Source organism: Acipenser ruthenus, chromosome 53 (genome assembly GCF_902713425.1).
Source record: "Acipenser ruthenus chromosome 53, fAciRut3.2 maternal haplotype, whole genome shotgun sequence".
Taxonomy (NCBI): Eukaryota; Metazoa; Chordata; class Actinopteri; order Acipenseriformes; family Acipenseridae; genus Acipenser; species Acipenser ruthenus.
Genome location: NC_081241.1, coordinates 6,502,630 through 6,528,524, shown reverse-complemented (window position 1 = coordinate 6,528,524; position 25,895 = coordinate 6,502,630). Strand labels below are relative to the sequence as shown.

Here is a 25,895-nt window from a genome sequence, read left to right as displayed (position 1 = left end):
GACATTCAAACTGGGCAATTCAGATCAGGGAAAACAAACAGGAGTAAAGTTGATAAAAAGTTTATCAGAATAAATAAATGAATACAGTTTTAACAGATGACTTGTAAAATGCAAAACGTTTCTGCTTATTGATGTCTAAAAAATATCAATACATCACTCAATTAACTCTAAACAAAGGGCCTCATTCGCTGAACGGCAGTGTTTTGGACATTATACAGTGAAAAAGGAAGATCACGTCACGCAGTTTCATACAGTGATAAAGGAAGATCACGTCACGCATTTTCATACAGTGATAAAGGAAGATCACGTCACGCAGTTTCATACAGTGATAAAGGAAGATCACGTCACGCAGTTTCATACAGTGATAAAGGAAGATCACGTCACGCAGTTTCATACAGTGATAAAGGAAGATCACGTCACGCAGTTTCATACAGTGATAAAGGAAGATCACGTCACGCAGTTTCATACAGTGATAAAGGAAGATCACGTCACGCAGTTTCATACAGTGATAAAGGAAGATCACGTCACGCAGTTTCATACAGTGATAAAGGAAGATCACTTCACGCAGTTTCATACAGTGATAAAGGAAGATCACGTCACGCAGTTTCATACAGTGATAAAGGAAGATCACGTCACGCAGTTTCATACAGTGATAAAGGAAGATCACTTCACGCAGTTTCATACAGTGATAAAGGAAGATCACGTCACGCAGTTTCATACAGTGATAAAGGAAGATCACGTCACGCAGTTTCATACAGTGATAAAGGAAGATCACTTCACGCAGTTTCATACAGTGATAAAGGAAGATCACGTCACGCAGTTTCATACAGTGATAAAGGAAGATCACGTCACGCAGTTTCATACAGTGATAAAGGAAGATCACTTCACGCAGTTTCATACAGTGATAAAGGAAGATCACGTCACGCAGTTTCATACAGTGATAAACACCTTATTCACTAAACTTAACAGATGCAAAAATACGGTGGAGTAACCTGCTAATTAGCATACACCTTGTAATGGGGACTTTTTCAACCTGAAAAAAGAAACAAGGACCAGGGGTCACAAATGGAGATTAGATAAAGGGGCATTCAGAACAGAAAATAGGAGGCACTTTTTTACACAGAGAATTGTGAGGGTCTGGAACCAACTCCCCAGTAATGTTGTTGAAGCTGACACCCTGGGATCCTTCAAGAAGCTGCTTGATGAGATTCTGGGATCAATAAGCTACTAACAACCAAACGAGCAAGATGGGCTGAATGGCCTCCTCTCGTTTGTAAACTCTCTTATGTTCTTATGTAACACACCGTATGTACCAGGCTTTCCCAATCCTGGTCCTCGGGGACCCCTGTGTCTGCTGGTTTTCATTCCATCTGAGTTCTCAATTACTTAAGCAAACCCTTAATTGAACTAATAATGTTCATGCTTAATTAGACCTTTTTAATTGTTCTCAGCTCCTAAAAAGTTGCCGATTTTCAAGTTCCTTATAAAATGGTAGTTAACTTGAAATCTCCAACTGTTTAAAAAGCTGAAAACAATTGAAAAGGTCGAATTAAGCTAATGGATAGTTCAATTAAGGGTCTAGTTAAGTAATTGAGAGCTTGGTTGGAATGAAAACCAGTAGACACAGGGGGTCCCCAGGACCAGAGTTGGGAAACCTGCAGTATGGGCTAAACAGAGTGCCAATTCACAACAAGTTAAGACGCCTCTGTGTGAGATATCCAACTCGAAATACAATAGAACCCTATTCTCCATTTATACACGTAAACGAGTATAAATGCAAGACGTTCCATGTAAAAGCAAATAGATCAATTAGATTAAAATGCATTTTTATTTCAAAGCAGCTCATGAATGAATGAATGAATGAATGAATGAATACATAAATAAATCAATAATATTCATTTGGTACTGAGGACAGATGTACTTTCACACAATGTTTTCTTCTTCCAATAATTAAGTGGTTTTTGTGTAGCTACTGACATCTCATATATTCAGAAACCAGAATTAATCTACAGTAATGCCTGCAATAGTAATGTTAACCTGATTTAATTTGATGATAATAATAATAATAATAATAATAATAATAATAATTATGTGCTACTAAGAAGTGTATGTTGTAGTATATTAGTGTAGTGCATTATCATACATATCTGATTCGGTCCTGTAATTCACTGTTTGAGGTGTTTGTGTTTGTGTATTTGTATGTGTGTGTGTGCTTGTATGTGTGTTGTTGATATGTCTTGTGTGTGTGTGCTTGTATGTGTGTTGTGCATATGTCTTGTGTGTGTGCTTGTATGTGTGTTGTTGATGTGTCTTGTGTGTGCTTGTATGTGTCTTGTTTCGGCACTAGTAGTGAGCTGCTCTATTTATGTTGTGATTTAGTTGAAATCGCCTGGTTTCCAAACGCGGTTCTGTTAACACACCTTGAGACATTTAGTGAAGGTACCGCGCTTAAGTGAATATGGTTAGTATAACAAACACCTCCCCCGCGGTCTAAGGGGAAACAATTTAAATACATTTCCATGCATTAACATTATTCATTGTATTGAAATGACTCTCACGTGATACCCATTTCCACACGATTCATTGCGCACGCAGGGTAGGGTCGCCTGCCACTCCTGAATACACACAGGAAAGGGGCTTAACGCAAAACACGTTACCGCTGTTTAGTGCATGAGGCCCAAAATGTTAAAGTGATCTTTTAAAATGAAAAAAAAAATTGAAATGGAGCTCTGCTGCTATAAATCACTATCACTGGTTTGGGAATTTTTACCAGTGTCTGTGAAGTTTAGTCCCATGCGAACCGTCCTTTTCTTTCATCCCAGATCATTTTCTAAGACGTCCTGTCTTTTTACTCCCGTGTGAATCGACCGTGTCCGTGTTATGTTAGAATTCATACAGCGGTATTCGTCTCGAAGCAACACCAGCCTTCACAATAAACCAACATATAATATTCAGATTAGTATGATCTGTCCTGTGAAAATACGAAACCACTCTTAAACATTTTTTTCTTTTAATTAACAGTGTATTTTAAGATATGTTTGGAAATGCATATCACTCAAAGAATGAAATGGTTATTATTGCCTTTGGAAAAGAAGGTAAAATGAAGTTATTTACACCCCGTTTATTGTTTAGAAAGCATGCATAAAAGCGCCTTCTGTGACCACATTTAGAATTTACTGACTTTCCTTGATGAAAAATAATCTACGTCTGGGAGGTTTCTAGACATCGTCTGCTTTTGACCAACTCTGAGGACACCTTGCTTTTAGTCCCGTGTGAATCACGCTTTAGAGAGGAGTTGCTTGGGGTTGCTGTGGCCGCACAAAATCACACTGATGCCCCATTTGAGAAACGTTGGTCTAAAACATCAAAGTATCGACACATATACTATACTAATAAAATCAGTGAACATTATTGCAAAACAAAGCACTGTCATACGGTATTTGAAAATTTACAAAATACAATTCCAAAAAGCTCTTCCTGTGCTTTCTCACTCTATGCCAAAGTAATCAGACGGGTTTTCTTTTTATTTATTTATTTATTTATTTTTTTGTGCCGTGTGGGTTAACCTGAGACACAAACAACAACATGAAAGCCATCACAAACTGGCTTTGGGGTGCGGCAAAAAATCTTGTTTCAGCTTTTTAACAGAACTGTAATGATATGAATCTCTTGCTTCCTTGTATTTAACATGGTTACACTGGGCATTTAAGTGACAGCATGTCTCTCTGTCTCATTGCAGCAAGAATAGCAGAAGCGAATATTCTGGTATCGCATGACCAATTTAGCTGTTCAGTGTGTCTGGAGCTATTGAAGGACCCAGTCACTATTCCATGTGGACACTGTTACTGTATGGGGTGTATTAAGAACTGCTGGGATCAGGCTGATCATACAGGTGTCTACAGCTGCCCCCAGTGCAGAGAGACCTTTACCCCAAGGCCTGTTCTGCGCAGAAACACCATGCTGGCTGAAGTTGTGGAGAAATTAAAGAAGACAGGACTCAATCCTCCTCCTGCTCAAAGTTATGCTGGACCTGGAGATGTGCCCTGTGATTTCTGCACTGGGAGAAAGTTCAAAGCTGTGAAATCCTGTTTGACGTGCCTGGCCTCTTACTGTAGAACACACATCAAGTCTCACAGTGAAGTTGCTGCTTTCAAGAGGCACAAGCTGATCAATGCAATTGGAAATCTGGAGCAGAAGCTTTGTGCTGAACACCAAAAGCTTTTGGAGGGGTTCTGCAGAACTGATCAGACGTGTATTTGCTGGCTGTGTGCAGACAAGGAACACAAGAGTCATGACACAGTCTCAGCTGAGGCAGAAAGGAGTGGGAAACAGGTAAGGGTTTGAACCATTTCCTTGTAGCTATCCTAGAAGATAAGAATTCCCAGGAATATTTAACATGTCTGTTTACTAGGTTACACAATTTCACATTAGATCAGATTTTAATTGTATATTAAGAGCTATTTAAAGAGCCATAGTTTTTTAATTGCTCTTTCTAAACTATGATGTACTACAATGTATTTCATGGTGTAACAGGGGCATTGTTACGGGTGTGGCTATCGTTGATTGACAGGAGAGACACAGGAGGTTTTCTTGATACAAAAATACAAAACATTCAAAACAAAACACTGCTCGAAAACAGCTAGAAAATAAAAGCTGACCAAACAAGAAAGGAGGTCCCGCTCCAGGAACAGTCTCCCTGACACCTCCTCTCTACACTTGGGTGGGATTAAAATCCTCTAAACTTGTTCCCTATTCCTTCCAGTGCTAGTGATCCTGGTTAACTCACACAGTGATCCGAGATAATTTTTCCTCTTGTGTTTTTCTCACCCTGGTTAACACACCCAGTCTTGAGGATCCTACAGCAACACTCTCCTTCCCAGAGAGTCTGTATCCCAGTTTGTAGAACCAAGAAACTGGTTTTTCAGACCCCTTTTAGGCATGTGGCCGGGTCTAAGCGATAATCAATTAATCAATTAACACCTGGCCACATTCCACATCTGGATTTGAATATGCCCTGCCATATCTAGCACAAACTAGATCATGAAAAACATTATTTACAATCAAACAAAAACACACTGTTTACACGTGCAGGACCTCAGCCCTGCCTCACAGGGTAAGAAGGATTTGTTCAGCTTTTTTGTGGTGCATTGGAATTTGTAGTGTAAAATTAGCATGATTTATATTCCTAGTGTATATATATATATATATATATATATATATATATATATACACACACAGTGTATGCTGTGTGAGGTGGAAATGGACCCGTCTTGTTTTTTGCAGTGTCTGAAAGCAAAGTGTTGTTCATTCCCAGAGTGTCTGTGTTTGTGCAGCTTGCTATACCCTCCATTTAAACAAGATCAATCTTTTAATTATAACTCAGTTATCATTCAGCTTGTTCTGCAATGTGGTCGCTGCCATGTTATTATTTTCTGAATGTCACAGCCCATAGTAACTGCAATGTAACTGCAATAGTATCTGAACATGTAAACAGCACGTTCGTTCCAGCAGTATAATAAATATATGTTATATGGATAGAATCAGTGTTGTATAAAGTCCAGAACCTCTAGTGTGTCTTATGTTAAGTATTACTCTAATATACACGATGCATTTCATTTCACAGCCTGTCTGTCACACACGACATTATGAACATCATTGCCTTGATTTGTTACCAATCTTCACCAAGCTTTATTATTTTATTATTCAATCCCAGCCTCCTGTGTACGTTTCAGATTGCATTTGATTACAATCTATCACTCCCTGACTTCTTACTGTGTGATTATGAGGACTCTCTCTCTCTATAAGCACTATAATCTCTCACTCCCTCTCCTCTTACTGTGTGATTATGAGGATCCTCTCTATAAGCCTGCACTGGGTTTTATGAAAGGTAATGGCTGCAGATACCAGAATACATGATTTTAGTTGATCCATCTGGACAGCCCCTTACATCAACATAAATATTATGTACATTATAAAGTACTTCTGAATTTAATAATATACAAGATTAATATAATATACAATATTAATATGATATACAATATCATATTAATCTTAAACAGATATGTTTAAGTTAGTTTAAAACGAAATTTAATAACCTATTTGGGATTTTGTTTGTTAAAATCTACATTTTTTTCGACCACCCTACTAGTCCCCTCTTTCCTTTGCTCTCTTCCACAGTGAAGTCCTTCTGGTCATGGGTCTTCTGGGGATTTTGTGTATTTAGGCATTTTTTTACACTGATTTCATTGTTTTGTATCAGTGCTGTTTTATCTGTGTTTATCGGATAAAAGCAGAAATCAGAAGCCCTAAATATCCATTAATGAGAAAGCTGCTTCATTTTCCTAGGTGCTTAACAAAACAAACATGTAACACATGCTAGATCAGCCATCATTCACTGTTACTAGTATGAAACAGTACCATCTAGTGGACAGCTACTGTGGATCAAGTGTCCTTTCGTATTGCTGGCAGCTGTGCACTAGATGGTATTGTATCTTACTACTATACACACGTTGTATGAAACTGCTGCCTTTGTCCAAGTTTAAACCACCTCGAACGTAGGTTTAAATTTAATTCAGCTATCACATTTAAACATGGATTAAAATGAGTGGTGCAATGTCATTATATTTTAATCTTTTAAATGTTTAACCTTGGCTTAATTTTAAACAAGGATTACATATAAATCCTGGTTTAAAGTTTTGTGCAACATGATTCAAATATAATCCTTGATTTAATCTGGGTTAGTGGTTAATCCACGCTGGTGCATTCAACCCTTAGGGTATCTGTTTGCATAATGTGTGTATCGTTAATCTAACTCCATATGAAGGGGAGAGAGGTGTGAAAACACAGCCTGCTCTGAAATAGTCTGTATTGAGTGTGGTAGGATATCACTCAATGCCCTGTCAGAAATGTCACTGTGTCACTGTGTTTCTACACAGAAGCAGCTGGGAGACACACAGACAGAAATACAACAGATAATCCAGGAGAGACTGAAAGAAATTGAGGATCTGAAACGGACTGTGGAGTCACTGAAAGTGGGTATTGAGAAGAGGGGGTTATTATTATTATTATTATTATTATTATTATTATTATTATTATTATAAACAGATGGACTGTGGAACACATCTACAAAAGTTTACTGTCTATGCCTGATGTGTTGTTGATATCAATTCTAACCATGTCTCCTCTACTGTGTTCTTTCACTCAGAGATCTGCATGCATAGAAATAAAGGAAAGTGAGAAGATCTTTACTGGGCTGATCCGATCCATTGAGAAGATCCACACTGAGGTTATTGAGCTGATTGGAGCTAACGAGAAGGCTGCAGTGAATCAGGCTGAAGGACGCATGAAGAAACTGGAGCAGGAGATTGCTGAGCTAAGGAGGAGAAACGCTGAGCTGAAACTGCTTTCAGAGACAGAGGATCACATCCATTTTCTACAGGTAACATCACTGCTTGTTAGAAAATCTCAAGTACATAACTGGGACGGTTTCAGACAGACCTCTCCAACTGAATGAATCCTTGCTTTTCCCCAGGAATGTTTTGGACCCCATTCTGTTTCACTGAAAACTCCTTTTCTCCACTTTCCTGTTGTAGAATTTTCAGTCTCTCTGTGCCCCTCCTGAAGCTGGAGACTTACCCAGCGTTACTGTCAATACAGACATCTCTTTTGGAGCTGTGAGGAAAGCTGTATTTGAACTTAAAGATCATATTGAGGACTTCTGCAAGGGGGAATTAGTCAAAATAACCACAACAGGTTGGTGTGAAATAGATTCCTTTGGTAGAGATTTCTCAAATAGACCATGGCTTGAGGAGGGACAGGACTTGCAAGACATTAATAAAGACCTCTTGAAGATTGCTGGCTATATGAATATTGCAGCAGGGAGGAGGGAGGAGGGAGGAGGAAGGAGACGGCAGGGAGGAGCAGATAATGACTATTGTATGTTTGGTGCACAAGGGTGTCCTAATATGGACACCGTACTGTTGGGCAAAGATATATGATGTAGAGAAAGGAACACAAGACTCCAGTGCAGTGGCAGACGTGTTCACATTGACTTTGGCTGCTGCACCGATACGGAAGGGCCTCATTGTAATCTTGAACATCTTGAAGTACGGATTTTTACATCCTGAAATGCCATGAATAAGCCTTGTTTCTTTTCAGATTGCTGTTTGGAGTCTTGTGTGTGTTGTGTATTAATCCACATGTTTCAATTCTATTTCTCTCTCTTTTTTTTTCACCCAGTGAATGAAGTTGCAGTTTACAGTCTGCAGGCTCCAGAGCCAAGGAACAGAGCTGAGTTTTTAAAATGTAAGTCTGTTTTCACTGAAACATTTGATTGAAAGATGTGTCACTCCATTGTGAGAAGAGCTAACACTAGGGCAGCAATTATTATTATTTATTAGTAATTAGTATTGGTTCAGATGAATACATGCAGAATGACTGGGCAAGGGGCATTTGTTGCCTGTTTTTCCATTCAGACCTTTCTCTCCCTAAATATCTTGGTATCCCTGAATAGATAATCATCCCATCTTTTAATACATGTATAATGCATGTGAAATCAGTTGTGGGGTAAAATGAACAGCTATCCCTCCCAGTCATCCTGTGCTGGTAGTAAATGTATATTGCAGTATCACTGCACTTGTGGGATGGATTGCTCATTAAAATATTAGACAGGGGGTCTGAGTGAGTAAAATGGCAACACATACCCTGTAGGAACATTAAGTGAACTGTAATTGTATGCAGAGCTGCATTTGATTAGTTCCAATTGAAGAAGTTTGATAAGATTGAGGAATTTATTTTATTGTGTTACGTGTTCCCATGTGTTGCTACAACTGTTTACGTGAGGTGTGTGTATTGTTTTATTTACATTTTGACCACTTTTTTATACTTGTAGATAGCTTCACATGTAACTGCATGGGCCTCTCAGAACTACATTTCCCATCAGTATGATGGGAAATGTAGTTCTGAGGGGTCTATGCCAGTTCGCGGGAAGCCATCTTGAGGCAGGGAATGCAATTTAAAAGTTTAAAAAAAGTGGTCAAAATGTATTTAAAAAAATTAAAACAATACACACACCTTTCATAAACAGGATTTGAGGATGCAGCAGACAATGACTGTTGATTTTCTCAGTGATTTGACTTTTCTAACCGTCTCTCCTCTACCCATCCTCTTCTCTTCAATCAGATTCCTGTCAGCTCACACTGGACCCCAACACAGCGCATAGAAACCTCTGTCTGTCTGAAGGAAACAGAAAGGTGACACAGAGGAGAGAGACCCAGAGATATCCCACTCACCCAGAGAGATTTGAGAGCTGTGCCCAAGTGCTTTGCAGAGAGGGATTGTCTGGGACTCGCTGTTACTGGGAGATTGAGTGGAGTGGGGGATGGGCTTCTATAGGAGTCACATATAAAGGAATCCACAGGAAAGGAGGGGATTTTTCCTGTATCCTTGGATTCAATGACAAGTCCTGGAGTTTGTCCTGCTCTGGTTCCAGTTACACTGCCCTGCACAATAACAATAAAACTGCAATAACTGTCCCCCACTCCCCCAGAATAGGAGTGTATCTGGACTTTAATGCTGGCACTCTGTCATTTTATGGCGTCTCTGACACAATGACCCTCCTGCACAGATTCCAAACCACATTCACTGAGCCGCTCTATCCTGGGTTTAGGTTTGATTGGTTTTCTGATTCCACTGTAACAGTCTGCCAGCTGAACTAGACTGTTTTGTGTTGTAAGAAAACCTTTGTATTGAACTCCCTGTCTGTCCTCTCCACTCCTCGGGTGAGGGGAATGTTTCAATCTGACACAACTTTGGATGAAAGTTAGGGGGTAAAACGGCGCCACCTGCAGAGCGAAACAAGGTGAATTATTTGTTTTTAGCAACGAATGGATTTCATATGAAATAACTGTATTTAATTTATTTTTTAAGAATTACGTTTTGTATATTTTAAAAAATGTCAGTGCTGTAACAGTTTTAAAAAAAGTCAACTTGTTTGCTTTACTGTGTGTGTTTGTATTATTGTATTGTGTGTTTTTGTGTTCTTTGATTTCCATAAAATGTTTTTTCTGTTTATTTTTTCAGATTTTAGTAATGTGATTTAATTAAAAAAAAATTGATTAACTGACTTTTTCTTATTTATTTATTAAAGCATAGGGAAGCATTGTAAAGCACAGAGGTCTGGTAAAGCACAGGGAAGCATTGTAAAGCACAGAGGTATGGTAAAGCATAGGGAAGCATTGTGAAGCACAGAGGTATGGTAAAGCATAGGGAAGCATTGTAAAGCATAGAGAGGTCTGGTAAAGCATAGGAAGCATTGTAAAGCACAGAGAGGTGTGGTAAAGCATAGGGAGGCATTGTAAAGCACAGAGAGGTGTGGTAAAGCATAGGGAAGCATTGTAAAGAACACAGGTCTGGTAAAGCATAGGGAAGCATTGTAAAGCACAGAGAGGTCTGGTAAAGCACAGGGAAGCATTGTAAAGCACAGAGAGGTCTGATAAAGCATAGAGAAGCATTGTAAAGCACAGAGAGGTCTGGACTCTAACCCTGGGCTTGAGCCTCAGCTCAGTGATTTGGATTCCTAAACAGCTTCTTAGTAAAGGTATTATTCAGCATGTCGCCACACCGTGAACTAATAAGAAAAGACTTTCAGTACCTGGTAGGCTCTTGTGACATATCAGGCGGGTAATTCTCTTTACTCCTTCTCCTTGGAGTCGGGTCCATGCCTCTCTCTACTGAATCACTCGTTCCTCAGTTAGCTGTGTTTCTCCTCTGCAACACAATTGAAACAAGTCCGTTGTTAAAGAGTACAGCTCTTCAAATGTCATTTTTCTTTCTCTTTCTTTAGACCGGCCACTTATATTTTCATGCTGTTTGAAATCATCCCGACCGCTTCTTGTTATCACAGTTACTCAAATGCTGTGTTCGTTTTTGGAAACGTCTGTGTTGCTAATTGAGTGCCATGGGGTGGGGGGTTACACTGCCCTCCCTAGCTAAAGGAATGTGCAGCAGGTGGCCAGGTGTCAATCGAAGAATTGATCATCAATTACCCCTGATCACCTGCCTTTGAAAAGGGGCTGGATAGCCAGTCCTTTGTCTTCGTTTGTTTGTGCTGCCCATTCACCTTCTGCAAGTGAAAGCAAAGCAAAGCGTAACCAGGGTGAGTTGCTGGTTTTCATCGTGTGTAGAGCAGGATAACTGAGACTTTAGAAAGGGATTCATTTAGGGGATTTTAATCCCACAAAAGTAAAAAGTATTTCTGGACACATGTAACACAGGCTAGATTTGTAAAGTCTCATCCCACGTCACTGTATACCGGGCGTGTTGGGTATTTTTGTCGTGAGATGTTACACTCTTTCATTTTTTTCAGATACAATGCCTGATCAAGAATGACTCAGCGAGGTAGTAATTGGAGTCCGGAAGAAGTTAAGGAATTGTTAAATTTACGGGCTGACGAGGAGGTGAATTCACAAATAATTTACTGGCGGATCACCGACGTGCTGCGTGAGCGTAGGTACAAGCGTTGCCATGACAGCGATCTGTTGACTGACAGGTTTGAAAGTTGTGCTCTCGTGATCTCTTGGGCTGTGTGAAAGGGTTGTGACGTGTTATACCGACACAGAGTGCGCAGTTTCATGCTGAGTGAAGAACGGAGATTTTAAAGAATTTTCTCTAAAGTGGCATTTGTGTGTGACAGTAAGATTAGAAGGTTTGTGTACAGTATTGAAATGACATTGAATTGGTTTGGATTTCCGCTCGTCTGTGATGCAGAGACACCAGTAAATGCACAAATAAATCTTTTATCATTACTATTATTATTAGCAGAGATGAAAATAACTTTAATTTTAAAGTTAAATGGAGAGCATTGTATTTTAAATTAAGGTTCTGTTTCATTTTTTGCACTTTAAATATACAAGTTAATTGCTAACAGTTATAACAGCATTTCATAGGAAAAAAATACTATGACCTCTTTGTATGTTTTGTCCAGTTGTAACAGTATTGTGCAGTAAAGAAACAAGGACCAGGGATCACAAATGGAGATTAGATAAAGGGGCATTCAGAACAGAAAGTAGGAGGCACTTTTTTACACAGAGAATTGTGAGGGTCTGGAACCAACTCCCCAGTAATGTTGTTGAAGCCGACACCCTGGGATCCTTCAAGAAGCTGCTTGATGAGATTCTGGGATCAATAAGCTACTAACAACCAAACGAGCAAGATGGGCCGAATGGCAGCCTCTCGTTTGTAAACTTTCTTATGTTCTTATATATTTAACACAATAATAGATAAACAATTAAACATCTCGGGTGTATTTATTGCAGATGATAACAACTCGTTATTTTCTTTATATTGTCATCTCAAAACATGTTAAATATGCAAAAAAACTGATTTAAAAAGGAGACCAGCTATTAATAACCATGTAAACGTGGCACACACATAATCAGAATGATCCAACACAGAATACATGAGATTGTTTAGTTTTTGAACGGCGCTAACACAACCTAATATCACTCTGATGTTATCTTGTTGAGCACACCAATGTAGTTTTGTACTATACATATATCACAAAACAGGGACGATTTAACAATTTTACTGTCTCTGACCGGGACAAAAAAAAATGAAGTCTGTTTTTGCTCTACTTGTTTCCTCAGAATATGAACTAAACCACACGCGAAATATTTACTCTGAGTGGTGTTATAATTCGTTTTCATAGTGAAGCATTGAGTCTAACAGTTGTATGATTTTGTCTTAGAAAATATCAGTTTACAAAAGCTCGCTTATTTTGGGGACTCCATGTTCACAAGCCCCTCAGTGTTACACATTTGGTAGCTAGTTTATAGACAATCACAGCTAAAACCCCGCCCACGACTCACAAAAGTAGCCCAATCACCAAGTAGTAGTAGAATGGGGGGACAGACGACTTAAAACCCCATACACACCCTAATACACAAGTATTATAACAGCAGTACTAATCACTATGTAACACAATTTTTGTTCCTGGGTAGTAAGTGTTATTTCCTAATTGCTTATGCCTCAAAAGTATAGAAAATGGCTATTATTCCCCACAGACTTTGCTTTTGTGACCAGGACAGTGATATTTTGAAATTTACCTATTTCCAATGAGAAAACGGGCGAATTTGTGTCTTTTTGTTCACATAAAGTCAGAAAAAAACATATGAATCCAAATTAACATGTATTTATACTAAAGTAATACAAAAATGACTACAAAAGATTTAGAAGTGAGACGTTTTTCGAGATTTACGATTATACTGTAAATGACTTTCACGAATCAGCCCCCAAATGTAGTCTCCCATCATGTTCTTCTTATACTGTCCTTGGTAGCGGCGTTCAAAGTCCAGTATATCCTGGTGGAAGCGCTCGCCTTGCTCCTCCGAGTACGCTCCCATGTTCTCCTTGAATTTATCAAGATGAGCATCAAGGATATGGACTTTGAGGGACATCCTACAGCCCATTGTGCCGTAGTTCTTCACCAGAGTCTCAACCAGCTCCACATAGTTTTCGGCCTTGTGATTGCCCAGGAAGCCCCGAACCACTGCGACAAAGCTGTTCCAAGCCGCTTTCTCCTTACTAGTGAGCTTTTTGGGGAATTCATTGCACTCCAGGATCTTCTTTATCTGTGGTCCGACAAAGACACCGGCTTTGACCTTTGCCTCAGACAGCTTAGGGAAGAAGTCTTGAAGGTACTTGAAGGCTGCCGACTCCTTATCTAGAGCTCTGACAAATTGTTTCATAAGGCCCAATTTGATGTGCAGTGGTGGCATCAGCACCTTCCGGGGGTCCACCAGTGGCTCCCACTTGACGTTGTTCCTCCCCACAGGGAACTCGCTCCGCTGTGGCCAGTCCCGCCTGTGGTAGTGCGCCTTGGTGTCCCTGCTGTCTCAAAGGCAAAGATAGCAGGGAAACTTGGTAAAACCGCCTTGGAGACCCATCAGGAATGCCACCATTTTGAAGTCTCCTATGACCTTGATGCCATCTCAGAAAAATGCAGATATGTATCCACTTAGGCAGCTGGAACTAAACTGAACTGGTGGGCTTAAGGCCCCTGTATTTATACTACTATTTATATTACTGGAAAGTTCTAGAAAGTTCTCGAAGTTACTCCAAGTTTACTCAGCACTGAATCTATCTGGAATGTTCTGGAAAATAGGTACATTTCAAAATATCACTGTCCTGGTCACAAAAGTAAAGTTTGTGGGGAATAATAGCCATTTTCTATACTTTTGAGGCATAAGCAATTAGGAAATAACACTTATTACCCAGGGACCAAAAAAAAAAAATTTGTTACACGGTGTTAACAAAGAAAGATCAATCAAATGTTTACACTTACCGACTGCACTGGTCTTGCACCTCTGCATACCCAGAATTTCACAAACACAAACATGAACTTTATACATTCCGCTTTGTGGCCAAAGAGTCACACCAGCAATACTGCACTGGTCTTAGCACAGCATAATCAGCACTCCTAAAACAGAAAACTGAACTATATACATTTCACTGTGTCTCCAATTATCCAGCAGGATCCGCTAGGTGCTGTACATGCTGGTATCAAAATTGACCAGCAGATCCCGGGGAGGCTACGTTCCCTCTGAGGCTTTCATTTAGTTACCCGCTGTGACTAAAGCAACTTTATCCACACTGGAAAAACTGAAGCCACTAAACAATACTGTATACAAGTTAAACATACTGTTTCACAAGGCAGAAAGACACGTGCTTTATTTGAAAACACATAAATATTTAAATGCCATGTCTATATCGGCCTATATGTAAAGTACACTTTAACTCTGATTCCCATTTAATAAATCCCAAACTTAGTCCCACATGAAAAAACGTCAGTACAGATTTCCTAAATTGTGAATAGGTTTGCAGAGATATTCATGTACTGCATAATCCTTTACATTATTTTGACTGTGACGTGGTTTTCTTTCCACTGCTGGACAGTGCTATTAGTTATACTTGTGCTACCATTGCCCCTCAGTGTAATACAGAGCCATTGCAGTGCCGCTGTTTGTCTGTCTGCCATTGAAAATCATTGAGGGTATAGTTAGCACACTGTGGTCCCATTCTACCAGCTCCCCCCTCCGATCGACCACCACCCCGAAGAACCTGCGACCAGGAAGCGGGGTAAAGAAAAAGTGGCCGTCAGGAACTGTACCACAGGTAAGTAAATCACTACTTCCACCCAGAAGCTCTGGTCACTTCCTTTCAGCCAGTCTTTCACTTCGCGTTTGTCTCCTCTCTCCCACGTTCCTACCACGCCCTTGCACCTCACCCGATCCTCTGTGTACTGCCACCACGCCCGACCTGGAAGTTGGACTGGAAAACCTGGAGGTAGGGTAAGTAACACACCGTAGGCCTCGAATACACCCAGAAGGGTGGTACGGGGCCAACCGGCGCCGGTAAGTAGTTTATTTTTTTTCTGCAATAAAAAAAATAAACTAGGAATTTGTCTGTCTGCGTAAACAATAACAAAGTAATCCTTTCTTCTTATTTCTTTCAGCGCTGGTAGAATTCAAAATATAACCCCTCTCCCAGATCTGTGGAGAGAAAAGCCCAGGTGTCCAAAAGCTGGGACACCAACCAATAACCAGTATCTTGTTCCAGAAACAGTCCAATAACAAAAGCGAGTGAACAAAAGAAAACAGAAAAAAAAGAAAACAGTGTTCAAATTAAAACAATAAAGTAACAAAAAAAGACGTGAATGTGAATCCCTTTGTTTTTTTTTGTTTAGATATCACATATAATAACAGCCACAAAATACAGCCTTCCGCCCTATACTGTCCCGCACAAAAAGATAAGAATAAAACAAAAAGAGTTTTTCCAAACCCATTGGATCATTGAACATTCTCAGTGCTAAAGTTGTTTCAAATGAGTGTGATTCTAAGTTTGAGTTTCAGAGGGGGAAAGAAGGGGAGAGGGGTGTTGTCTATATAAATCAGAGGACAATAGAAGGAAATGAGAAATGTTTAGCTACAACAGATAAATTAACTAGATTTTCTTTTCCTGGACTTAATGCTAATCAAGAGGTCCTGGCTGGAGAATTGCTTGATAAACATGCATGTGTGTTTTCTACTGGCGACAGTGATCTGGGGTATACTAATGTCATTGAGCATGAGATTCCAGTGGTATTGTAGACTTCCCCAAAGCCAGTATGAGGAGTTAAAAACACACATTAGGCACCTATTAGATCAGCAGGTAATCCGGGAGAGCTGCAGTCCCTATTCAACCCCAGTTATCATCGTTGGGAAGAAGGATGGCTCCCTTCGAATGTGTGTAGATTATAGGGAACTAATGCTAAAACAAGAAAAGATGCCTATCCTTTTCCACATATTGAAGAGTCACTCGATGCTTGAAGTGGGGCTTGCTGGTTCTCTACAATAGATCTTGCCAGTGGTTACAACCAGATTGCTGTTTCAGAGAAGGATCGACCCAAAACTGCTTTTTGCACTCCTTTTAGTTTATTTGAATTTAATCGAATGCCTTTTGGACTTTGCAATGCCCCAGGTACCTTCCAGAGGCTTATGGAGAGGATACTCCAGTATCGGAGATTCCAGTCCTTGCTGTTATATTTGGATGTCGTTGTGGTGTTTTCAGTCACCATAGAAGAGTATATGCAACGGCTGGACTTTGTACTGAGCTGTTTCAAGGCTTTTGGTCCTAAAGTGGGCAGCAGTCTGGAGTAGTGGTTAGGGCTCTGCACTCTTGACCTGAGGGTCGTGGGTTCAATTCCCGGTGGGGGACACTGCTACTGTACCCTTGAGCAAGGTACTTTACCTAGATTGCCCCAGTAAAAACCCAACTGTATGAATGAGTAATTGTATATAAAAAATAATGTGGTATCTTGTAACAATTGTAAGTAAACCCTGGATAAGAGCGTCTGCTAAATAATAAAGTAAACATCACTAAATTTTTTAACAGGAAATCATGTATTTGGGACATGTGATCTCAAAAAAGAGTGTGATGACCGATCCAGAGAAAATTAAAGCAGTGGCAACCTGGAGATGGCCATTGTATGCTACAGAGCTGAAATTGTTTCTTGGCTTTGCAAGTTACTACAGAAGCATTGTAGAACAATTTGCACAAATTGCAGCCACATTGCATCAGTTAGAGGCTCAAGAAGTGACCAAGAAGGGGAAGAAGCAGAAACCGCAGTTGTCACAGATTTCTTTTCAGCAGCTGTGGAACCCTGAGTGTGAAACTGCATTTGAACTGGGTTTTTACTTTTACCAGTCTTCAGGGAACCAGGGAGAGAGGCAGATAGATAAGTTCCTGCTTTTTGTAATTGTAACTACTACATTTGGTGACATTGTAAGGTGGTGTTTGAATTGGCTGAGTTTGTGTGTGATTAGTACCAGGTGAGTGGCTAAATTGATTAGCAGTTGATTTTGCTATTTGATTGGTTTCCACACAGTTTAGTTGGTTCTTTTGCCAAGCAGGGGTAACAACATTTATTCAAGCAGCTTATTTTAGCGCCAGCACGAAGCGCCAGCCAACAGAAGCGCCTCAACAAAAGAGCCGGGAGTCTAGCTGTGGGAGTCGACAGGTAACCAGGTAACCAGCATTTGAAGCAAGATAGGTATTTGATCCTGCTCCTAGTAATTTTTCCATTAACTATATAGTATTACCTGGTGTTTCTAATTGGGGAGGAGTGTGTGATTTTATCCCAGGCAGTGTGCTTATTTTGAGTACTTAATTTGTAATTTGTAAATTTGAATCAGGGTGGGTTAACTTGATTAGAGCAGTTTGCATTTGAATTGGTCTCCACACAGCTCCTGCAGTTGTGTGATCCCATCAAAGTGTGTGAAACTATTGTCTCCAGAGCAGTTAGCAGCTAGTTCCCTTGCTAAGTGAAGGGAGTTATTTAAGAGTGGGCATCTGGTAATTAGTTCAGTCTTCAGGGAACCAGGGAGAGAGGCAGATAGATAAGTTCCTGCTTTTTGTAATTGTAACTACTACATTTGGTGACATTGTAAGGTGGTGTTTGAATTGGCTGAGTTTGTGTGTGATTAGTACCAGGTGAGTGGCTAAATTGATTAGCAGTTGATTTTGCTATTTGATTGGTTTCCACACAGTTTAGTTGGTTCTTTTGCCAAGCAGGGGTAACAACATTTATTCAAGCAGCTTATTTTAGCGCCAGCACGAAGCGCCAGCCAACAGAAGAGCCTCAACAAAAGAGCCGGGAGTCTAGCTGTGGGAGTCGACAGGTAACCAGGTAACCAGCATTTGAAGCAAGATAGGTATTTGATCCTGCTCCTAGTAATTTTTCCATTAACTATATAGTATTACCTGGTGTTTCTAATTGGGGAGGAGTGTGTGATTTTATCCCAGGCAGTGTGCTTATTTTGAGTACTTAATTTGTAATTTGTAAATTTGAATCAGGGTGGGTTAACTTGATTAGAGCAGTTTGCATTTGAATTGGTCTCCACACAGCTCCTGCAGTTGTGTGATCCCATCAAAGTGTGTGAAACTATTGTCTCCAGAGCAGTTAGCAGCTAGTTCCCTTGCTAAGTGAAGGGAGTTATTTAAGAGTGGGCATCTGGTAATTAGTTCAGTCTTCAGGGAACCAGGGAGAGAGGCAGATAGATAAGTTCCTGCTTTTTGTAATTGTAACTACTACATTTGGTGACATTGTAAGGTGGTGTTTGAATTGGCTGAGTTTGTGTGTGATTAGTACCAGGTGAGTGGCTAAATTGATTAGCAGTTGATTTTGCTATTTGATTGGTTTCCACACAGTTTAGTTGGTTCTTTTGCCAAGCAGGGGTAACAACATTTATTCAAGCAGCTTATTTTAGCGCCAGCACGAAGCGCCAGCCAACAGAAGCGCCTCAACAAAAGAGCCGGGAGTCTAGCTGTGGGAGTCGACAGGTAACCAGGTAACCAGCATTTGAAGCAAGATAGGTATTTGATCCTGCTCCTAGTAATTTTTCCATTAACTATATAGTATTACCTGGTGTTTCTAATTGGGGAGGAGTGTGTGATTTTATCCCAGGCAGTGTGCTTATTTTGAGTACTTAATTTGTAATTTGTAAATTTGAATCAGGGTGGGTTAACTTGATTAGAGCAGTTTGCATTTGAATTGGTCTCCACACAGCTCCTGCAGTTGTGTGATCCCATCAAAGTGTGTGAAACTATTGTCTCCAGAGCAGTTAGCAGCTAGTTCCCTTGCTAAGTGAAGGGAGTTATTTAAGAGTGGGCATCTGGTAATTAGTTCAGTCTTCAGGGAACCAGGGAGAGAGGCAGATAGATAAGTTCCTGCTTTTTGTAATTGTAACTACTACATTTGGTGACATTGTAAGGTGGTGTTTGAATTGGCTGAGTTTGTGTGTGATTAGTACCAGGTGAGTGGCTAAATTGATTAGCAGTTGATTTTGCTATTTGATTGGTTTCCACACAGTTTAGTTGGTTCTTTTGCCAAGCAGGGGTAACAACATTTATTCAAGCAGCTTATTTTAGCGCCAGCACGAAGCGCCAGCCAACAGAAGAGCCTCAACAAAAGAGCCGGGAGTCTAGCTGTGGGAGTCGACAGGTAACCAGGTAACCAGCATTTGAAGCAAGATAGGTATTTGATCCTGCTCCTAGTAATTTTTCCATTAACTATATAGTATTACCTGGTGTTTCTAATTGGGGAGGAGTGTGTGATTTTATCCCAGGCAGTGTGCTTATTTTGAGTACTTAATTTGTAATTTGTAAATTTGAATCAGGGTGGGTTAACTTGATTAGAGCAGTTTGCATTTGAATTGGTCTCCACACAGCTCCTGCAGTTGTGTGATCCCATCAAAGTGTGTGAAACTATTGTCTCCAGAGCAGTTAGCAGCTAGTTCCCTTGCTAAGTGAAGGGAGTTATTTAAGAGTGGGCATCTGGTAATTAGTTCAGTCTTCAGGGAACCAGGGAGAGAGGCAGATAGATAAGTTCCTGCTTTTTGTAATTGTAACTACTACATTTGGTGACATTGTAAGGTGGTGTTTGAATTGGCTGAGTTTGTGTGTGATTAGTACCAGGTGAGTGGCTAAATTGATTAGCAGTTGATTTTGCTATTTGATTGGTTTCCACACAGTTTAGTTGGTTCTTTTGCCAAGCAGGGGTAACAACATTTATTCAAGCAGCTTATTTTAGCGCCAGCACGAAGCGCCAGCCAACAGAAGCGCCTCAACAAAAGAGCCGGGAGTCTAGCTGTGGGAGTCGACAGGTAACCAGGTAACCAGCATTTGAAGCAAGATAGGTATTTGATCCTGCTCCTAGTAATTTTTCCATTAACTATATAGTATTACCTGGTGTTTCTAATTGGGGAGGAGTGTGTGATTTTATCCCAGGCAGTGTGCTTATTTTGAGTACTTAATTTGTAATTTGTAAATTTGAATCAGGGTGGGTTAACTTGATTAGAGCAGTTTGCATTTGAATTGGTCTCCACACAGCTCCTGCAGTTGTGTGATCCCATCAAAGTGTGTGAAACTATTGTCTCCAGAGCAGTTAGCAGCTAGTTCCCTTGCTAAGTGAAGGGAGTTATTTAAGAGTGGGCATCTGGTAATTAGTTCAGTCTTCAGGGAACCAGGGAGAGAGGCAGATAGATAAGTTCCTGCTTTTTGTAATTGTAACTACTACATTTGGTGACATTGTAAGGTGGTGTTTGAATTGGCTGAGTTTGTGTGTGATTAGTACCAGGTGAGTGGCTAAATTGATTAGCAGTTGATTTTGCTATTTGATTGGTTTCCACACAGTTTAGTTGGTTCTTTTGCCAAGCAGGGGTAACAACATTTATTCAAGCAGCTTATTTTAGCGCCAGCACGAAGCGCCAGCCAACAGAAGAGCCTCAACAAAAGAGCCGGGAGTCTAGCTGTGGGAGTCGACAGGTAACCAGGTAACCAGCATTTGAAGCAAGATAGGTATTTGATCCTGCTCCTAGTAATTTTTCCATTAACTATATAGTATTACCTGGTGTTTCTAATTGGGGAGGAGTGTGTGATTTTATCCCAGGCAGTGTGCTTATTTTGAGTACTTAATTTGTAATTTGTAAATTTGAATCAGGGTGGGTTAACTTGATTAGAGCAGTTTGCATTTGAATTGGTCTCCACACAGCTCCTGCAGTTGTGTGATCCCATCAAAGTGTGTGAAACTATTGTCTCCAGAGCAGTTAGCAGCTAGTTCCCTTGCTAAGTGAAGGGAGTTATTTAAGAGTGGGCATCTGGTAATTAGTTCAGTCTTCAGGGAACCAGGGAGAGAGGCAGATAGATAAGTTCCTGCTTTTTGTAATTGTAACTACTACATTTGGTGACATTGTAAGGTGGTGTTTGAATTGGCTGAGTTTGTGTGTGATTAGTACCAGGTGAGTGGCTAAATTGATTAGCAGTTGATTTTGCTATTTGATTGGTTTCCACACAGTTTAGTTGGTTCTTTTGCCAAGCAGGGGTAACAACATTTATTCAAGCAGCTTATTTTAGCGCCAGCACGAAGCGCCAGCCAACAGAAGAGCCTCAACAAAAGAGCCGGGAGTCTAGCTGTGGGAGTCGACAGGTAACCAGGTAACCAGGTAACCAGCATTTGAAGCAAGATAGGTATTTGATCCTGCTCCTAGTAATTTTTCCATTAACTATATAGTATTACCTGGTGTTTCTAATTGGGGAGGAGTGTGTGATTTTATCCCAGGCAGTGTGCTTATTTTGAGTACTTAATTTGTAATTTGTAAATTTGAATCAGGGTGGGTTAACTTGATTAGAGCAGTTTGCATTTGAATTGGTCTCCACACAGCTCCTGCAGTTGTGTGATCCCATCAAAGTGTGTGAAACTATTGTCTCCAGAGCAGTTAGCAGCTAGTTCCCTTGCTAAGTGAAGGGAGTTATTTAAGAGTGGGCATCTGGTAATTAGTTCAGTCTTCAGGGAACCAGGGAGAGAGGCAGATAGATAAGTTCCTGCTTTTTGTAATTGTAACTACTACATTTGGTGACATTGTAAGGTGGTGTTTGAATTGGCTGAGTTTGTGTGTGATTAGTACCAGGTGAGTGGCTAAATTGATTAGCAGTTGATTTTGCTATTTGATTGGTTTCCACACAGTTTAGTTGGTTCTTTTGCCAAGCAGGGGTAACAACATTTATTCAAGCAGCTTATTTTAGCGCCAGCACGAAGCGCCAGCCAACAGAAGAGCCTCAACAAAAGAGCCGGGAGTCTAGCTGTGGGAGTCCAGCGAGGGGAGGCCTGCGCTGAGACGCTGTTCGACTAGATCCGAACCTCCCAGCGCTCTGGAAGAAGCCATCTACTAGTCAGGTCTGTATCCTCCACCCCACTGCTCCTACTGTGCCTTTTGTCTTGCTTGTCCTGCTATGACTGTCTCTCACATCCCTGTTCTGTCCTCCCGTCCTCGTCCTCTGCCCTCCCTCCGCTGTTGCTCCTCCAACCCCTCTAACCTCATTTCTCTGCCTCTCCCCCCCTCCCGCACACTCTCTGGTGCACTCTGGAACTGTCACTCTTCTGCTAACAAAGCTGATTTCATATCTGCCTTTGCCTCCCACCTCTCGCTCGATTTCCTTGCTCTCACTGAAACCTGGCTGTCCCCTGATAACACTGTTACTCCTGCTGCCCTGTCCTCTCTCTACGTCCTGTCCCATACCCCGCGTCTCACCGGACGGGGAGGTGGGACGGGTCTTCTCCTCTCTCCCTCCTTACTCTTTTCTGTCCCCTCTGATCTCACCTCCCTCTCTGTCACTACCTTTGAATTTCATGCAGTCCAACTAACCTCTCCCTGTCAACTCCTGCTCATTGTTTTGTACCGCCCCCCTGGGCCTCTCACTCACTTTCTGGATGAACTCGACTATCTACTCTCCTCCCTCCCCTCTCTGTCTACCCCGACTGTCCTGTTGGGTGACTTCAACATCCATCTCTCCAACCCCAGCCACTCTGCTGGATTCCTCCCTCTCCTTCACTCCTTCGACTTCTGTCTCTCTCCGTCCCCTCCTACCCACAAAGCTGGCCGTCAACTGGACCTCACCTTCTCCAGGGCCTGCTGCCCCTCCAACCTCTCTGTCACCCCCCTGGACCTCTCTGATCACTATTTCATCTCTTTTTCTCTGTCTCTCCCCCCTCTCCCTGCTCCTCCTACCCCCACTGTCACCTCTCGCCGTAACCTCCGCTCTCTCTCCCCCTCTGTCCTTGCCTCCACTGCTCTCTCTCACCTCCCTCCTATCGACTCCTTTTCACAACTCTCCGTAGACTCTGCTACCTCCACCCTCTTCTCCTCACTCACCTCCTCCCTCGACTCCCTCTGTCCCCTCACCTCCCGACCCGCTCGCCCCTCCCCTCCCCATCCCTGGCTCTCCTCTGTGCTCCGCTCGGCAAGAATCACACTGCGATCTGCTGAAAAGAAATGGAAGAGAACCAAACTCCCTGCTGCCCTAGACCTTTACCGCACTCTTCTCTCCTCCTTCTCCTCTACTCTCTCCTCTGCTAAATGTGCTTATTTCCAATCTGTAATCCAAGCCTCCACTAACAACCCACGTAAACTATTCTCTACCTTCTCCTCCCTCCTAAACCCTCCCCCCCCTCCTCCTCCCTCCTCTATCTCCCCTGACGACTTTGCCTCCTTCTTCTCTTCTAAAATCTCAGATATCCGCAAACTCTTTAACACCTCTCCCTCCCCCGCACCCCCTCCTGCTCCAACCCCTACACCCACTACATCCCCTACTAACTCGCCCTCCCTCTCCACCTTCTTGCCCCTCTCAGACTCTGACCTCTCCTCCCTGCTCCAGGGTCACAAACCCACCACGTGTGCCTTGGACCCCCTCCCCACTCACCTCTTTCAAGCTGCTGCTCCTGCTCTACTCCCCTTCATCTCCTCCCTCCTCAACACCTCTCTACTTTCTGGCATCTTCCCCTCTGCCTTCAAAAAAGCCTCGATCACTCCCCTCCTCAAAAAACCTACCCTCGACCCCACCTCCCTCCAGAGCTACCGTCCTGTCTCCCTCCTACCCTTCCTCTCCAAAACCCTCGAGCGGACTGTACACCGCCAGCTCTCTGCTTTCCTGTCCAACCACTCTCTGCTTGACCCTCTCCAATCTGGCTTCCGCTCTGCTCACTCCACTGAAACCGCCCTTCTCTCTGTCACCAACTCACTTAAGTGTGCCCGAGCTGCCTCTCTCTCCTCTGTCCTAATTCTCCTCGACCTCTCTGCTGCCTTTGACACTGTTGATCACTCTATTCTACTATCATCTCTTGCTGACCTGGGGATCTCTGGCACTGCTCTGGCCTGGTTCTCCTCCTACCTCTCCAACCGCACTTACCAGGTAACCTGGCGTGGAGCAACCTCCACACCTCACCCTCTCTTGACTGGAGTCCCCCAAGGGTCAGTCTTGGGTCCTCTCCTGTTCTCTCTCTACACCCGCTCCCTGGGCCCCCTCATCGCATCCTATGGTTTCTCATACCATTTCTATGCTGATGATGCTCAGATTTTCCTCTCCTTCCCCACCTCTGACTCCACCATCTCCTCCCGTATCTCTACCTGTCTGTCTGCTATTTCCTCCTGGATGCACTCGCATCACCTCAAACTCAACCTCTCTAAATCTGACCTCCTTTTCTTTCCCTCCTCCTCCCCCTCCTCTGATCTCTCTATCTCTGTTCCTCTGGAATCTACCACACTCTCTCCCTCTTCCTCAGCTAAAAACCTTGGAGTCACCCTGGACCCCTGCCTCTCTTATTCCCAGCACATCTCCACTCTGGCACGCACTTGCAGATTCTTCCTGAGCAACATCCGAAGAATCCGACCCTTCCTCACCAACTATGCTACCCAGCTCCTGGTCCAGGCCCTGGTACTCTCCCGCCTAGACTACTGCAACTCCCTCCTGGCTGGCATCCCTGCGTCCGCCACCCGTCCGCTCCAGCTCATCCAGAACTCTGCTGCTCGCCTGGTGTTCTCTCTACCTCGCTTCGCCCACGCTACTCCACTACTCCGCTCGCTCCACTGGCTCCCGATCACCGCTCGCATCCAGTTCAAGACTCTTGTACTAGCCTACAGATGCCTTGATCAGACTGCACCCAGCTACCTCCAGACCCTCATCTCTCCCTACACCCCCACTCGACCTCTCCGCTCCGCCTGCACTAGAAGACTGGCTCTACCTCCGCTACGCTCCCCTGCCTCCCGAGCCCGCTCCTTCTCCACCCTTGCTCCGCAGTGGTGGAACGACCTTCCTACAGATGTCAGGACTGCCCAGTCCCTGACCACATTCCGGCGCCTCCTTAAGACTCACCTCTTCAAACAGCACCTGTAGAACTCCTCTGTTGTATCCTGGGACACTATCACCCTTCATTTAAATATGCTTTATTTTGCTCTTATCTGCCCCCTATTTTACTGCATTTAATCCTGTACCTCAGAATATTGTAATCTCCCAAGTGTTTAATCTGTAGTATTTTGTACTTAATCATATCCTGATGTAACTATCACTATTATCTGCTGTATTATTGAATTGTGGTTTGTCACACTTGAGAATTATTGTATTTCTTGTTCTTATTGTATGACTTATATTGTAACACTTGAATGTATTTGTATTTGCTTGCGATTGTAAGTCGCCCTGGATAAGGGCGTCTGCTAAGAAATAAATAATAATAATAATAATAATAACTGTTAAAAATGAAATTGATTTCCAGTCCAGTGTTGGGATAAGCACATTTTCAAAAGCAGATCGACACTAGTCACTGTGGCCTAGGAGCTTTCCTCTCTCAAGATTAGGAGGGCCATAGAAGGCCAGTGGCTTATGCTAGCTTGGGTTTGGGTGCCACAGAGAAAAATATGGACAACTACAGTGCAATGAAGCTTGAGTTTCTTGCCCTCAGTGGGAAGTAGCTAAAAATTAATTTAAAAAAGATGACCTGATCGGTGGAAAGTTTACTGTGTTTTAAAACAATA

General features: G+C 42.1%; 1 protein-coding gene across 1 annotated transcript in view; it reads left to right on the top strand.

Annotated features, from left to right (window-relative positions):
* The window catches only part of LOC117965738 (E3 ubiquitin/ISG15 ligase TRIM25-like), a 323,400-nt gene that overhangs the window by 241,260 nt on the left and 56,245 nt on the right, over nt 1–25,895 (top strand). The window contains exons 8-12 of the mRNA XM_059016625.1: nt 3,740–4,332; nt 6,936–7,031; nt 7,205–7,438; nt 7,593–7,752; nt 8,239–8,304. Of these exons, the coding sequence (XP_058872608.1) occupies nt 3,740–4,332; nt 6,936–7,031; nt 7,205–7,438; nt 7,593–7,752; nt 8,239–8,304 (1,149 nt within the window). The remainder of the gene's footprint in view (nt 1–3,739; nt 4,333–6,935; nt 7,032–7,204; nt 7,439–7,592; nt 7,753–8,238; nt 8,305–25,895) is intronic.